General features: G+C 44.6%; 1 protein-coding gene and 1 long non-coding RNA gene across 2 annotated transcripts; one reads left to right on the top strand and one right to left on the bottom strand.

Annotated features, from left to right (window-relative positions):
- Window positions 1–6928: 6928 nt before the first annotated feature.
- On the top strand, window positions 6929–8077 carry LOC140177521 (uncharacterized). The gene is made up of 2 exons (XM_072210640.1): window positions 6929–7516; window positions 7610–8077. Exons 1-2 carry the CDS (start codon window positions 6929–6931, stop codon window positions 8075–8077), a joined length of 1056 nt encoding a protein of 351 aa, XP_072066741.1.
- A 7806-nt stretch (window positions 8078–15883) lies between these two features.
- Window positions 15884–17156, bottom strand: LOC112735847 (uncharacterized). The gene is made up of 3 exons (XR_003168570.3): window positions 17094–17156; window positions 16823–16931; window positions 15884–16182 (listed from the first exon to the last, which is right to left on the bottom strand). It is a non-coding gene; the product is annotated as an uncharacterized lncRNA (long non-coding RNA).
- Window positions 17157–17418: the final 262 nt, after the last annotated feature.

Genomic DNA, 17418 nt, shown 5'->3' with positions numbered 1-17418 from the left:
GAGCTCCCACAAGTACTATGGGCTTACAGAACAACCCCCCAATCCGCCACTGGAGAAACACCCTTCCGACTAGTTTACGGTGTAGAAGCCATGATCCCAATAGAGGTCAATGAGCAAAGCCCAAGAGTGATTTTCCACGACGAGATCGGGAATATACGGGGGCACAAAGAGGAGCTCGACTTACTCCCCGAAATCCGAGAAGAAGCCCAGATAAGAGAAGCAGCGTTGAAGCAAAGGATGACCGCGAGATACAACAAAAAAGTCATTCGAAGGAATTTCACCCCAGATGACTTGGTCCTAATCAGAAACGATATTGGAGTCAACAAATCGGGGGAAGGAAAGCTCGCTGCTAAGTGGAAAGGACCATACAAGATCAACGAGGTCTTAGGAAAAGGCTATTATAGGGTAACCGACTTCGACGGCAACGAGTTACCAAGATCATGGCATGCTTGTAATATGAAAAGGTACTACAGCTAAAAGCGAACCCTACTCCCTGATGTACTCTTTTCCCAATTTCATGATTTTTTCCCAAAATCAAAGGGTTTTTTCTGAAAAGGGTTTTTAACGAGGCATCATAGTAGGGGCTAAGGGAAAATAAATTATCAAAAGCCCTTAGTAGCAATAAGGTACCTCCTCAATTAATAAAGATCTCTTTCATTTTAAATATCTCTTTTAAATTCCCTTTTTATTCTCTTTCTACGAAACGCGCCGATTTAAGCTCGACAAAACGTGAAAATCTCATGAACCGACCTAGATGGTCGTCAGGATAAAACGACGAGGTACAAGTCGGCGTAAAGAGGCTATAGAAGTCGATCATGATAAACTCGGGAGCAGTCCGACTCATAAGTCGGAATGCGAAACCGAGTAAAATTAAAATGAATCGCAAAAGTAGCCTAAGTCACGAAAAACTCAATAAAACAAAATTGAGTACTAGGAATAACAAAAAAGAGATAGGAAAAAACTAAGAAAAAGTTGTAAGGCTGCCTTAAGGATCAAAAAGATTCAGAAAAGCAGGCAAGCCCCAAAGAATAGGTTTTTTCCAGAAAAGATCAAAGGAATAGAAAAGCATGCGCGCATAAGGTAACTCAAAACCCTTATCCAAAAAATGGTATTTATTTAAAAAGCTAAATTAAACCCTTATTAAAAAAGGGTATAGTAAATTGTTTTGTTTACGGCCTTAAAAAGACTGAAAATTGTTCAAACATCAACAAATAAATATAAAGAGTTTAAAAAGGGGGGGGGTCCACAGGCCGGACCCCCAATAACCAATAAATTACTTCTTTGCAAGAGGAGTAGAAGGATCACCACCACCAGGACCACCACCAGGACCAGGAGTTGGAGAGAAAGTCGGAGGAGCGGCAGAAGAACTCGGAGCTTCCTTAGAACGAGGAGGGGACTCTATGATCCTCTGTCCCCGAGTCTTCAAATCAGACTCAGACTCCACCACGGGGACAGGAGGATCCACGATGGCACCATCAATAACAATCTTATCAGGGTCCAAAGGAGAAAGGTCCAAGTCAGGAGCAATGACTCCGACCTGCTCCTTAAAAACCCTCCAAGCCTCATCAGCACCATCCGCAATAGAGTCCTCCAACTCGGTATAGGCCTTCCGGGCATTCAGCAAGTCATTCTTTACAGACACAAGATCAGCAAATAAACTGTTGTAGCTGGCTTGCGCTGCCTTCCTCAAATCCACCTCCATGTTGCATTGGGCTTGCAACTTCTTCTCCTTCTCCCGGAGGCTGTCCCTCTCCTCCTTCAGCTTGGCGACTTTCCCCTCCAACTCCCTCTCGTGCTCCTGATATATGCGAAGCCTGCCTTCCAGCTCCTCGACCCTCGAGGTCGTCTCTAAAGAGCTGAGAGGAGTCTTCTCAAATATATCTAAGAGTTTGCCACAAACTCCCGCCGTCTTGAGACTCTCCTCAACCACAGCAGTGAGGTAGTGCCGAACAGAAACATCATCCATGCTCATACGAGCATAGGGATAAATGTTCTTTCGGACGAACGCAAGAGCGTCCGCCTCACCAGAAGCGCCAGACTCTAAGGTCTTACGCTTCCTCTTCTCTGGTTCAGGAGTAGGTCGGACGGAGGGGGGTGGCAGAGAGGAAGCAGAAGAGGAAATCACAATAGGCTGGGAAGGAGTCCCGACATTCCGAGGAGGAGGAGGAGGAGAGACGACCGCCCTAGCGCCGCCAGACCTGGCACGAGACCTCGCCTTGGCCTCCTGAACCCTTTGGTAAGACTCCTGGGCATTTGTTTTTGCCATCTCTGAAAAAAGCAACAATTGATAGATTAGACAAGTCGGAAGAATTAATCAGACAAGTCGGAGAATCAAATAAAAACTACCTATTTGTGCCTGGATAAAACTTGGAGACCCCTGGAGAAACTTTTTTGTGTCCAAGTAGGGAGACCTCCCCCAAACTTCTCGGAGGAACCCCACAATGGCCGCCTCCACCTCCTCCAGGTCGTCAAGACCATATTTTTCACAAGGGGAGGCCTCCAACCAGTATAAAGGAAAGCGGGGGGAAGAAGTGTCATCCAGGAAAAAGGGGTGGTGGCCCTCTACAGCTTGCACTTTGAAAAAATAGTTTTTGAAATCGTGGAAGGATTCGTCAAAAAGGGTGAAAATCCTTCTACCTTGTATGGCTCGAAACGATACCCACTGTTGTTTATTGTTTAGCCCACTAAAGGGTTTTGTCATATGAAAAAGATGGAAAAAAATCTTTAAAGAAATCGGGAACTCTAATGCCTGGCTGATAAATTGATAAATTTTCAAAAAACCCCAAGAGTTGGGGTGAAGTTGGGTAGGAGCGACTCGGCAATGACGTAAAACAGACATCTCAAAGTCTGAAAAGGGAAGAAAAACACCCAAACGGGTGATCATACACTCATACATAAAGAAAAAATGGGAGGCAGCCTCATTAGCCCTCCCAAAGCAAACCCGGTCTTCTGGACCCGGGGCCACTAACTCATACTTCGGCTCGTCCTCCTCAGAAGAACAAATTCTGTGGCGAGTACGAAGGTGGGTGATAAACTCAGAATTGACTGAGGGTTCCTCCCCTAAAACTGTGACATCGACCCAGTGAGAGAGAGCATCTACAGAAGCCACTTCTTTTCTAAAAAAGGGGTGACAAAACCTACAAGGGGAAAAGAAAAATCACCAACACGGTCTCTAAAGGAAGGGGGATGTGAAACCAAAGTCTGCAAATCAAATTTATCTACAAAAGCATATTAAAGAACTAACCTTTATCTGGAAATGAAGGTTGGAAGCAAAAGCCTTCGAAAGCACAAGAATGCAGTACGAACGAATGCAAGGAAATTTGAAAGATCGCAGAAACGAAACAACGAAAGAGAGGGAAAGTATTTATAAGAACGTTAGGGGCATAATGGTAAAATAGGGGCAGTCATTAATGGAGATGCACCGTTATCAAGGCTATTGAATCCCTACGCACACCCCTAACGGACACGACGCTTGATTAGACGTAACTGTCAGAACCAAAAGGTCACGAAAGGTCACGTCGGTTTCAAACCATCACGTCGGTCCTCTTACAAATCGTCTACGACCCCGAGTAGAATACTCGAACCCAAACCTTAAAAAGAGATTGGGCTCGAGTAGGGGCACTGTTCATACCCTGGCCCAATAATAAAGGCCCAGGATCCAAGCAAAGAAGCCCAACCCAAAGGGTTGGCCCTCACCCAGTACCAGCCTTCATACCAAGAAGTCGGTACTGAACACGACCTGCTCCAAAGAAGTCGGATACGAGGGTTAGCTGGCAGATAACACTCATTCGAATGAGTAACTGCCCCTAGAAACTCTCTAACCACTTCATAGAGCCATATCTTAACCTCCCTAAGATATGGGAACGGTTATCCACCTAAAAAGGTGGCACTACTTCAGCGGTGGTTATTGGTTCACCACTATAAATACACTGACACCATTCAGGTATCGCTAAGTTCCAATACTCTCTAACCTGCTCACACTCTTGCTAACTTAGGCATCGGAGTGTCTTTGCAGGTACCACCCCCCATTCTCTCGCACGTACAAGTCGGACGGAAGAGCACCGAATAACAGATCCACTCTAAAGCCACCTCCTTCATCCGTTTGGGCTAACCAACGCCATCCAGCCCATTAATCTCCGGTTACCCACCGTAACAATTGGTATAAAATTTTTGATTGAGATAGTACTTCAGTGTCGTTACTGTTTTAGAATGAAATTAGATTTAAGACAATTGAGTTTAATAATTTTTTGCTTCTCTATCAAATAACACAAAAATTATAGCACTTTGATCTAAAATTTTTAATTTAATTTTGAATCTACCTTTAATGAATATTTTATATTTTCTTTATTTGAATAATAATACGTAATAAATCAATTAATTATAGAAGTTATGGTGTTAATTTTTTAAAAATATTTGAATAAAAGTTAAATGGTTAATTTTTAAATTTTGTCAAGTAATCAAAATTAATGAGATGACATCATTAGAAAAACAAATGTGACTTAAATTTAATGTACAAAAAATTTGTATTAACTTTTACATAATAATAAAGATAAATTCTTATTCTGCAGTAAAACTTAAAAAAAAGAAAAATGGTAAGTGTTACGGCCTGGCCCAAACCATTTGCGGGCCGGCCCCGACCCGAACACCACCCAACCCCAACGGTCAGGAGCGACGTGCTCAGTCGTCGATTCGGACACGCGCCCCTGACAGCTTTGCTACAGCTGTGCGAAGGAAGCATTGAGGAAGGTGGGCCTATCCTTGATGGGCCCACCTCTGACACGGTATATATGGGGAAGGTCCCACCCTTCCCCCAAGGTACGTCACATACCATTCATCCCTTTTTCACCTGCACACTTTACTGACTAGAGCATCGGAGTGTCTTTGCAGGTGAAACCCCCTCCTCACGCAAAGTACCCGGGACGTCGTCTACTCCAGCCCGGTGACTTACGACCAAGCGAGACCCCCTTCATCAAACAGGATACAAACCCGAACCGTCCGGTACCCGACCTACCGAACATTGGCGCCGTCTGTGGGGACAAGCTTCTGAATGGAAGTTGTACTGGGCCCAGGAGGAGCAGGGCGAGAAGCCGGGAACAGAGGGGAAGCCTCCGCGGCATCCTCTCGGGAGCGCACGAGATCCCCTCCTCGACAAACCACACGATCCCAAGAAAGACGCCCCTTTGGGAGAACTGGCGACAACAGCGCCAGAATAATGCAGGAACTATGTCACAGGATGCAGGACCTGGAGCGCCAGCTGGCAGACCGGGAACATCGCCAGCAAACTCCCGAATCAAGTTACTCCCGTTCCCCCCCCCGAGAAGCCACTCCCGACGCACAACTAGCCCAAGATCTGAGCCCGAGAGCGCCAGGGAAGAATGACGCACAAGGAGGCGCCGCGACCCCATCATATATGCCAGGCGCGGGAGGAAACGCACCACAGATCGTGACCGGGAAGACGGTCGACGGGAAGACGATGAAGGAAGAACAAGGAGAACGCGCGGACTAGTCATAATAGGCGCGACCCCATTTCATCGTTCCATCCTCGAAGTCCGGCTACCAAAACACTTTGACAAGCCAATGGACATGAGGTACGACGGAACCCAAGACCCACAGGAGCACCTTACGGCCTTCGAGGCCAGGATGAACCTGGAGGGAGTGGGGGACGAGGTAAGATGCCGCGCTTTCCCGGTCACCCTCGCGGGACCTGCAATACAGTGGTTTAATAGCCTCTCGTAGGGCTCGGTGGCCCAGTTTTCGGATATTAGCCGCGCCTTCCTAGCCCAATTTACTACCAGAATAGCAAAGGCAAAGCACCCAATCAATCTGCTCGGAGTGACGCAGAGGTCCGGAGAACCGATAAGGAAATATTTAGATCAGTTCAACGATGAGTGCCTGGAGATCGACGGGCTGACTGACTCTGTTGCTAGCCTATGCCTGACGAACGGACTCCTAAACAAAGACTTCAGAAAGCACCTCACCACGAAGCCGGTGTGGACAATGCAGGAGATCCAATGTGTAGCCAAGGAGTACATCAATGATGAGAAAGTCAGCCAGGTCGTGGCTGCCAACAAACGGCAGCCCTCTTACAATCAAACCAGGCATCACGGGAGCGGAGAAAGACAGAAGGAACACGCCAGGGATGGCGGTCCGAGCAAGACACCTAGGCCATTTCCCAGAGTCGGGAAGTTCACCAATTACACCCCTCTCACCGTCCCCATCATAGAAGTTTACCAATAGATAGCCGAGAAGGGGATTCTGTCGAAACCCCGACCTCTAATAGACCGAACAGGGGGAAACAAAAGCCTTTACTATGACTATCACAAAGGCTATGGACACAAGATGTAGGACTGCTTCGACCTAAAGGACGCGCTGGAACAAGCGATCCGGGACGGGAAGCTGGCTGAATTCTCCCATCTCATCAGGGAGCCAAGAAGACGAGATCGCGGTTGAGAGACAGAAGAGAAAACTCGCACAGTAAAATGAGGCCACGACCAGAACGACAACGAACAAGGTCTCACCATAGTAAACGTTGTGACGGCGAGAGACGCACCCCCAAGGTCGAAGTGGCGCACAAGAAAGATGCCAAAATCCTGGCGATCTCTTCGTCATCTGCACAAAACCCCAAGAGGTTGAGGTCGCCACCCATCTCGTTCGGCCCAGAGGACCAGTGATTTGACGAGGTCGCGGAAAGCCCCCCATGGTCATCACGGCCAGAGTAGGAACCGGCCTCATCAAGCGCATCCTCATAGACACCGGCGCCGACTCGAATATTATGTTCCGCAATGTGTTCAAAACTTTGGGACTGCGGGACGCCGACCTGAAGACCCACCAGCACGGTGTCGTAGGGTTAGGCGACCACTTCATTAAGCCAAACGGCATAATCTCTTTTCCGATATCAGTAGGACACGGGCAGGGATGAGGCTCGACAATGGCCGAGTTCGTGGTTCTGTGCGACTCCACAGCCTACAACATCATCCTGGGGAGGAAGACCATCAACGATCTCGGGGCAGTAATCAGCACGAAGATGCTGATAATGAAGTTCGTGGCTGACGACGAGTCCGTGGGATCCATAAAAGGAGATCTGGAAATGGCAATTGCCTGCGACAATGCCAGACTCTCCTTAAGGAAGAAGTCCAAGGAAGCAGCAGGAGTGTTACTAGCCGACCTAGACACGAGAGTCGAAGACAAGCCCAGACCCGAGCCAGAAGGGAGCTTGGAAAAGTTTAGAGTCGGCAACACGGACGAGAAGTTCACCTTCGTGAACAGAAACCTACCACACGAGCTGAAGGGGCCCCTAATGGAAATGATCAGGACCAACGGAGACCTATTTGCATGGACGCCAACCGACATGCCGGGAATAGACCCCCAGCTCATGTCACACCACTTGGCCGTGACGGCGGAGGCCAGACCGGTAGCCCAAAAAAGGAGGAAGATGTCACAAGAGCGAGCAGAGGAGGTGGCCAGGCAGACGGCTAGCCTCCTCGAAGCAGGATTTATTCGAGAACTTGACTACTCGGTATGGCTGTCGAACGTAGTTTTAGTAAAAAAACACAATGGGAAATGGAGGATGTGCATAGATTACTCCGATCTCAACAAAGCATGCCCCAAGGACTGCTACCCCCTGCCCAACATTGATGCACTCGTCGACGCAGCGGCGGGATATCAGTACCTAAGTTTCATGGACGCCTACTCTGGCTATAACCAGATACCTATGCACCGACCTGATGAAGAGAAAACAGCGTTCATAACGCCGAGGGGGATATATTGCTACAAGGTAATGCCATTCGGCCTGAAGAACGCCGGGGCCACTTACCAAAGGCTAATGAACAAGATATTCAGCGACCTCATAGACAGGACGGTGAAAGTTTACGTGGACGATATCCTAGCCAAGACCACTGGCCCTGAGGACCTCCTAAGCGACCTAGGAAATGTGTTCGCGGCCCTCCGACGACATGGCATGAGGCTCAACCCCCTCAAATGTGCCTTTGCCATGGAGGCCGGGAAGTTCCTAGGATTTATGATAACCCAAAGGGGGTGGAAGCTAATCCTGAAAAATGCCAAGCGATACTCCAAATGAGGAGCCTGGGTTGCATCAGAGACATTCAGAGACTGGCAGGAAGGCTCACCGCGCTATCTCGCTTCCTTGGGGCGTCGGCAGCAAAAGCCCTGCCCTTCTTCAACCTGATGAGAAAAGGGATAGCGTTTGAATGGACCCCGGCGTGTGAGGAAGCATTCAAACATTTCAAAGAGATCCTCGCAACTCCTCCCGTGCTAGGGAAACCCAAAGTCGGAGAACCGCTCTACCTGTACCTGGCCATAACGGACGAAGCGCTGGCAGCAGTTTTGGTACGGGAAGAAGGGAAGGCTCAACAAACAATCTACTTCGTGAGCAGAGCACTGCAAGGAGCAGAACTGAGATACAGCAAATTAGAGAAGCTAGCTCTGGCACTACTAACCTCCTCCCGAAAACTAAGGCAGTACTTCCAGGGTCACCAGGTAGTCGTAAGAACGGACCAAGAAATCCGCCAGGTGCTCCAAAAACCTGACTTGGCGGGAAGAATGATGACTTGGGCCATCGAGCTATCTCAGTATGATTTGCGATACGAGCCCCGACATGCGATCAAGGCACAAGCAATGGCAGACTTCTTGGTGGAAGTAGCGGGGGACCCAACCGAGGAAGCGGGCACACGGTGGAGGCTCCATGTGGACGGGGCCTCCAACCAAACGTCCGGGGGTGCCGGGATCATTTTGGAAAGTCCTACCGGGGTCATATACGAACAATCAATCAAGTTCGAGTTTCCCGTATCAAACAACCAAGCGGAATAAGAGGCCCTCCTGGGCGGCTTGATCCTAGCCCGAGAAGTCAGAGCTACGAGGCTGGAAGGATGCAGTGACTTGCAGGTCGTTACCTCACAGGTGAACGGAAGCTACTAGGCCAGGGACTCACTATTACAAAAGTACTTGGAAAAGGTCAAAGAGCTAGCAAAGCAGTTCGAGGAGGTCGCGGTCTAACACATTCCGAGGGAAAGGAACACACAGGCAGACCTCCTATCAAAGCTAGCGAGCATGAAACCGGGAGTTGGCAACAGGTCCCTTATTCAAGGAATGACAAAGGAACCAGCAGTCGCCCTCCACCTAACAAAGATAGGCCCCTCCTGGATGGAACCCATCACTGATTTCCTAAAGAACGGCAAACTCCCTGAGGACGAGAAGGAAGCTAAAGCATTAAGAAGGGAGGTGGCCAGATATGCGATCATACAAGACCAACTGTTCAAAAAGGGACTTAGCCAGCCCTTAATGAAATGCCTCCATCCCGACCAAACGGACTACATGCTCAGAGAAGTCCACGAGGGATGCTGCGGCCACCACATCGGGGGCAAAGCCCTAGCAAGAAAGCTCATCCGAGCTGGATATTACTGGCCGTCGATGATGGTCGACTCAAAAGAGTTCGTAAAGAAATGTGTCAAGTGCCAAGAGAACGCCAACTTCCACAAAGCGCCAGCGTCCGAACTAAGCCTACTGACGTCCTTCCGACCTTTCGCACATTGGGGAGTCGACCTACTGGGACCTTTCCCGGTCGGCCTGGGACAAGTCAAATACCTCATAGTCGCTATCGACTACTACACCAAATGGATAGAGGCTGAACCACTGGCAAGCATATCTTCAGCCAATTGTCGAAAGTTCATGTGGAGACAGGTGATAACTCGATTCGGCATCCCGGAAGTCATCATCTCTGACAACGGGACACAATTCACTGACAAGAAATTCATGGAGTTCCTCACCGGCCTGGGCATAAAGCAGAAATTCTCCTCAGTAGAGCACCCCCTGACAAATGGTCATGTTGAGGCCGCAAACAAGGTCATTTTGCTGGGCCTCAAGAAGCGGCTGGATAGCAAAAAAGGCGCATGGGCCGACGAACTCGCCTCGGTCCTCTGGTCCTACCGAACAACCGAGCAATCATCCACAGGGGAAACTCCTTTCTGCCTGACGTACAGAGTGGACGCAATGATACCTGTAGAGATCGGCGAGCCAAGCCCATGATTACTTCTGAAGGGAGTAGAGGAAGCGGTAGAGAAAGACCTGGCAGATGAGGCTAGGGAGGTGGCCCATTTGCAGAAATGGCACTAAAGCAAAGAATGGCCCTGCGCTACAACACCAAAGTGCTCAAGAGGGAATTTGAGAAAAACGACCTCGTCCTACGGCGCAACGATATCGGGCTACCGACCCAGGGAGAAGGCAAACTGGCGGCGAACTAGGAAGGGCCCTACAGAGTCAAAGAAGTGATTGGCAAGGGCACCTACAAACTGGAAAAGCCTGATGGAAGGGAGGTCCCGAGAACTTGGAATACAGGTAACCTGAGAAGGTTTTACTCATAGCTCAGGCACGCCGGCTAGGCGATCTAACGAGCTTAATCGTTTACCTTTATACTCGCAACGGTAATAGACTTGTTTAATTGCCAATTAATGTTTACTTGTTAAAAAATTACCTCTCTATTGTTCCTTTTTATCTCTTACTTACACATCACACGGAAACGAGTTCCACAACACATTAAACGGAACCACGATACGGCACCCCGGGACTGATCACCCCGGGAGCCACCTAAATTAAAGCCATAACAAACAGCTACAACGAAAGCAAAAGGCCACGACCTGGCTTTACCGAATTACCAACACAACGGTAAATAAACACGAGCAGAAAGCTCATACCAACAAAACAGTAATAAAACAAAACAAAAATGCTATCAGATAAGCAAAGAAGACGATAATCACAAGCCAACCAAGCGACTTTTAATGTATAACGAAGTAAGCTTCAAAAAGTTCTACAACAAAACCACAAATCCATACAAAAGCATAAGGTACAAGAACTTATTTCTTGGGCATGTCAACAATCTTGCCATCCTTGATTGTCTTGAAAACTCCAATTGCCGACGTATCGAAGTCGGGAGCCACGATCTTCACCTGGGCCTTAAGGGCCTCCTCAGTCATGAAGATCACGTTCTTCCCCTGCTCTCTAGTCACCTTATGTTTCTTCTTAAGCTCCTCAACCTCAGCTTGAGCGGCCTTAGCCGACGAGACGGCCACGTCACGCTCTTTCTCCAAGGCCACCACCTGACCTTGCGCGGCATTAAGTTGGCTCTCCAGAGTCATCTCCCGCTCGGTTAAACGGGACACGGTGTCATTGGAGGCCTTCAGCTTCTCCTCAGCAGACGCGGCTCTCTCCTCAGCAGCCTCCAGTTTTTTCCCCGTCTCGGACAGTTGCTCCCGAAGGGTTTCAACTTGAGTCTTGAATTCATTATTGGCCTTGACAGCGGATTCGAGCTTCCTGCGCAGCGACTGCATCCCCGACAACTCGAATTCAGCCTTCCGAGCAATTGCGGCACCGCGGAGAAGGGTACGGTACATCCACCTCGCCTGTCCCGCAAGCTCGGTGCCAAGGAAGTGATCCTCTGTGCCGGGAAGCAGCTGCGAATCTATGAAGGTCCCGACGTCGAAGTTCCGCTCCATAACGGTCAGAACCCCTTCTGGGCTGGAGGATGCCCTCTGCCTTTTGGGGGTGGGGATAAGCTTCAAATCGTCATCCTCTTGCTGAGCGGAGGTCGAGTGCTCGGGGCCAACCGTCTCCTCACGGATAGGAGAAACGCGTGCCCCGTCAGAGTTCTTATCCGTCATCTCGGTATCACGGGGTGACGGCGTCGCTTGATCCTTATTCTCAGGAGGTCCTCCGATTTCCCGTCAACCTTCTCCGCTTCCTCCTCATCGTTGTCCGCCAAGAAAGTCTTGAACAAGTCCTCAAGCCTTGTCACGGAAGCAGACATCTCCACTGCAGCAAACAAGTAAACAAGTTAGTCGTGAAACCGGCACAACCAAGCGAATGAATAGAAACGCAAAAATACAAGGCAAAACAACTCACAAACGTAATTTCTGGCGACTTCCCTGTCACCCATCAAAAGGTGGGGATTCACATGATTCTTCCCAAAAACTGCCAACAACACGTCGGCGACCTTCTTATCCACAACGGACATCCCCTTATAAGACACCTTAATAAATGTGTTGGATCCCGCCCCAAAGCTCTAGTACGTCGGAATAAGGCGCTCCCCTTCTAACGACAACCAAAAGGGGTGACGACCTTTGACCGGACACACCTTAACATATTTGTCTTTAAACCCATGATAAGAGTCCTCGAACAAGCTGAAGATCCTCCGACCTTGGGCAGATCGGAAGGACATGAACCCTTTCCTCGCTTTCCCCTCCTTGGAAGGATTCATGAGGTTGAAGAAAAAAAGGAAGACATCAACAGATACCGGCAACTCCAGATATTCGCATACCATCTCAAAACAGCGAATAGAAGCCCAACTGTTCGGATGCAGTTGCGACGGCGCCACAGAGATCCGGTTAAGAAGCGCCATTTGAAAAGGAGAAAACAGGATACGAACCCCCACCTGGGTGAACATGTATTTATAAAACCAGATCCAGTCGGGGACCCGAGGGGAATGGAAGTTAAGCTCATATAGCCGTTCATTGGGGGGCAGAAACAAAGACGTCATAATTGGCTTCCTCGTCTGTCCCTCTGCACAAGTACTCGCCTTGGCAGAACTCCGTTAGCACCCCCTCGTCCATCTGATTTGGCGAGTCCTTCACGTCGGAAGTCACCCAGGTGTAGGGGTCGTAGTTCACGGTGGAGGGAGAGGCCCGAGAAACAATGCGATGCATACCTACAGTGGGGGGTACCACTCCGTTAGTCTATGAGGTTGGAAATCTGGAAAAAGCCCAGAAACTACATTTGTCCTATTCAATAGCTAAGATCGAGCATGGCTAAAAGCAAAATCCAAATAAAAGCCTACCTTGAAATGGTAACCCCCTTAACGCACCTATTTGACACTAAAAGGCCACCTATCATACAAAATCAAGCAAACAGCATGCATGCAGAAGAATAACAAAATAAACACGAAGCAAAGAACGAAGAGGATGCTTACCTGGACTGATTACGAAGATTCGAAGGAGGAGAAAGGAGAGCAAATGTGCAAAAATGCAGAAGTGACACCCTGGGAACTCAGAAGGAGAAGATGATGGAGATGATGGAAGTGAGGATATGAGAGGAGAACAAATGCAAAACTGTTTAAAACTGCCATTGAAGAAGCGTGAAAGGCCTGGGGGCAAAATAGTCTTTGCACGCGGGGTTTTCAACCCATTATGAGCATTTAATGCTCCGCGCGAGGAACGAGGCGACAAACGGTCACTCAGCAACAAACAGACACGCGCGCAAGGGGCACGTCCCCTCCACAGGCGGCCGACCTGGCGACAACACGCCACCAACCACCTTCACGATCATTGCTGGCGCGTTGGGGGCACTGTTACGGCCTGACCCAAACCATTTGCGGGCCCGCCCGACCCGAACACCACCCGACCCCAACGGTCAGGAGTGACGCGCTCAGTCGCCGACCCGGACACGCGTCCCTGACAGCTTTGCTATAGCTGTGCGGAGGAAGCATTGAGGAAGGTGGGCCTGTCCTTGATGGGCCCACCTCTGACACGGTATATATGGGGAAGGTCCTACCCTTCCCCCAAGGTACGTCACATACCATTCATCCCTTTTTTCACCTGCACACTTTACTGACTAGAGCGTCGGAGTGTCTTTGCAGGTGACACCCCCCTCCTTATGCAAAGTACCCGGGACGTCGTCTACTCCAGCCTGGTGACTTACGACCAAGCGAAACCCCCTTCATCAAACAGGATATCAACCCGAACCGTCCAGTATCCGACCTACCGAACAGTAAGTATTTTTAGTAAAATATTAATTTATTAATATACTTTTTCAATATGTCATTAAACATATTACCATTTCAAGAATAAAACTAAGTCGCACTTATTAGCATGACAGATATTAATAAAACATAAAATCAAGAAATATATGAAATTTAACAATGTTAACCATTTTTTTTATAAATGATTCTATCAATCACATTGATTTTATTAGGGACGAAGTCATAGACTTAACATATTGGGTTAAATAACTAACATTTAAAAAAAATTATAAAAAAGAAGCTATCCTTCTCCCTTAGCTTTTCCATCAAACAAAAACAACAAATAAAAACTCAACAATGATATCAATAAAAAAGGATATAAAAAAAGAACAAATAAAAAACTAATCTTACTATATTAATATCATCTCTTACATTCACATTCATGCCACTCTCACCCCAAAATGTAGAAAATTTTTTTTCTAATTTGTTCTTTCTGTAACAAAATTTTACCATTTAATCTTTTAACTTTATCCTTTTTCTCTGACCAAACAACCACTGCTGGCTTAACCAAACTGGTTATTTCCCTTTTAATTTTTTTTTTGTCGTCCAATTTTTTTCGTTTACTATTTATCAAAAATATTTTACTACTGGTTAAGTCGTAAATCCAAAGTTTATAAGGAAAAAATATAAATAATATTAAAAATCAAGATAAATAAGTAAAGAAAAAAATATGTTAATATAAATTCTTATGTTAAACGTCACCAAAAAAATTCTTATGTTAATATAAATTTCTTTTTCTAAAATGTTGATTATATTTAGTGGAGCAAGTATCATTTCACCCATCAGATAATTTAAAAAAAGACTACTCAAAAGATTTAGCAAAATAGCTTTCATGATAGATTTTATTAATGCAGTAAAATCACCACATGCATTTATAAATTCATAATCGAAATAAGAGTTTCTTGTCAATTATTTTATCGCTCCAGCAATTAGTTACTAGATTACAATATAAGCATTTTAAAACAGTTAAATTTTTTGCTTTGGAAGCATATTTGCTACTATTTGCAGCCCATTTGATTTTGCATAAATATCATACAATGGCTAAATTTATGATTTTTTTTAAGAAAAACTCAACTTTAAAGAGAAGAAAGAAAAGCCATGGTATATTTTACCATTTATCAACTTCAAATACAATTGTATACCATTCGTGCAGCACATGTAACTCAATATTAAATAGTTAAAAACACAATGCATTTCACTAAATTTATCACTAAGTTGCTTTCAAACTCAGCTGTATTTCATATTCATATTCTCAGTTATAAAAATAAAAGTACACAATTTGAACATGATCTTCCTTTTTGAAATCAGGATTTGAACAACAAAAGTTGAGGACAATTTTTCATTCAAAAATCAGAGCTCGTCTACAAATTTAAGACATTAATATACTAAGATATATAGCTAGTTAGAACATGCAGTTAGCGCTAAAATTAATATATTGATTCAACATAGATACTTGATTAGAGAGAAGTCCCAAATTTTTAAGTTAAATTTAAGTTAATTAGAAAACATTTGGGTGATTGGGTTTCCTTTATTATATTTTAAAATTATTTGGACATATTGAAACACTGTATCAAACACACATTGACATACTCCCATCATTTTTTTCCTCCTAAAATGGTATATTCATCATGTGATATATAATAATTATGCTTGAAATTCCTAGAATGCTTAATTTACTTCATTTTATTCGTTGTCATATATTTTATCATTTTGTACAACCTCAAGAAGATCATAGGTACTCCAAAATATAAGTGAATATTTTTGCACTAAATAAGGAGAACATACTCAGATTTTAACATCTATGATGATAGGATGCTGATTTTGAAAGACAAATACTTGTGCAAGATAACGCTATAAATAAGGCATAAAACATACAAATTTTCATTATTGGTATTGAGGAACTAATCAAAATAATAAAACATTTCATTATTGGTATTGATGGAACAAATCACAACAATAAAATAGCAAATCGCATCATCTATATAAAAAGAGAAACTTTAAGTATGAAAATTGAATTAGTTAATTAACAGAGAAACCATCTTTCTTTGGCCAAATAAAATGAACACCTTAAAAACAATGAAAGAAGAAAAAGAAAAAATACCACAACATTTCATTTGATTTTTAATAATAGTTAAAACAAACAAACATCATTACCCTGCACAAAACTTTTCTTACATTCCTATATTACATTTCTTGAGCTTATGGATTAACCAAAATATGATCTTATTTTTTTCTGTTTTTTTTTTTCAATCATGAATTGCATTGCAGCAGTAATAAATGGCACGCTGACTAAGAATCTAGATACATATTCAAAACGGTGCTATAAATGTTTGGTATAGGGTACTCTTCTTCTTTTTGTTGATTCACACGAGTTCACAAAGCTGCAACAATGATGACACAATTGCAACATCACTTTAGTAAAACATTTTCTAAAAAGTGATTCGCAAAAGAGATAGTAGTATGACTATTAAAGCAAACATAAACAAACAAAATCACTTGTAATTAAAATGCAAAGAACAAAAACTTGATCTAAATGAGTAACAATATAATAAATATATGCATGTATGTTTACATAGATATATAAATGTAGATGCATGTCTGTTGTTGCAGCCTCTTGTATTTTGCATTCTCTTCTAGCAGGTAAACCACTTTAACCAACATAGTACAATATGAAATCTACACAGAAATTTTAAGGACTAAATTATCATAAATTCATCATAATGTTACTCAAATAACTAAAAGGGGGAGAATTATCATTATACTGCAAAAGGAGGGAGACTCCACGTACAAAAGAACTAAGAAAAGTGAAAATTAGAAAAATATCTTAAGTTAAAAAAGAACAAATAAATAAATTAAATAAATTTCTTATTTGACGTATAAAGCTAAAACATTTAAAAGAAATTATTAATCAAAATAAGAAAAGAATTAAAAAAAAAGTGAAATTAATCCATAGTAAGATTTTAAACTCACGCAGACCACTAAATACTTTGATCATTTTGAAATATTTAAATTCAAACTTACCTGAGGAAAGAATGCTGTCTCGAGAGCCCAAGTGTAACGGGTATAATGCCTTGCATGTCTCCCACTTGAAACCCCCATGTCTCCTTCACTATCTGAAGTTCTGAACACACTTACAAAAGAAACAAAATTACAAACAGTTGGTGAGCAAAATACAAAAAGGAAAAAGCTGCCAACTTTGAGGGTATCCGACATCATAAAAATAAGAATTGAAACCAAATTTATAAAAATTATAGAGAAATGAAAGATGGGTATTGATAAAATGTGAGTGTACCAATTGCTTGAGTTGGAGAGCAGCATGAACAATGCCCTTACCTCATCATCATTATGAACCTGAAAACATCCTTGGAATTATTATTTTCAAAACTTTGGCAAACAAAAATACAAAATTAAGTTAGGACAAAGTTCCTCAGAGGGGTATTTAACCAATTCTCTTTATGCAAACATTTCATATACTCTTCGAAGCTCTTGAATTCAGAATTCCTTCTTAAGCTTTCGAATTAACTCCCTTTACATTACACTTCATTGCTTATATACATCCTTGGTTGTTGATAATTTCACGTATTTTCAAAATCCTTGTGAAATACCATCTTTGTCTA

The sequence above is a fragment of the Arachis hypogaea genome, chromosome 13 (assembly GCF_003086295.3).
Source record: "Arachis hypogaea cultivar Tifrunner chromosome 13, arahy.Tifrunner.gnm2.J5K5, whole genome shotgun sequence".
Taxonomy (NCBI): domain Eukaryota; kingdom Viridiplantae; phylum Streptophyta; class Magnoliopsida; order Fabales; family Fabaceae; genus Arachis; species Arachis hypogaea.
The sequence above is the reverse complement of the archived record's forward strand: the minus strand, read 5'-3'. Positions and strand labels throughout refer to the sequence as shown.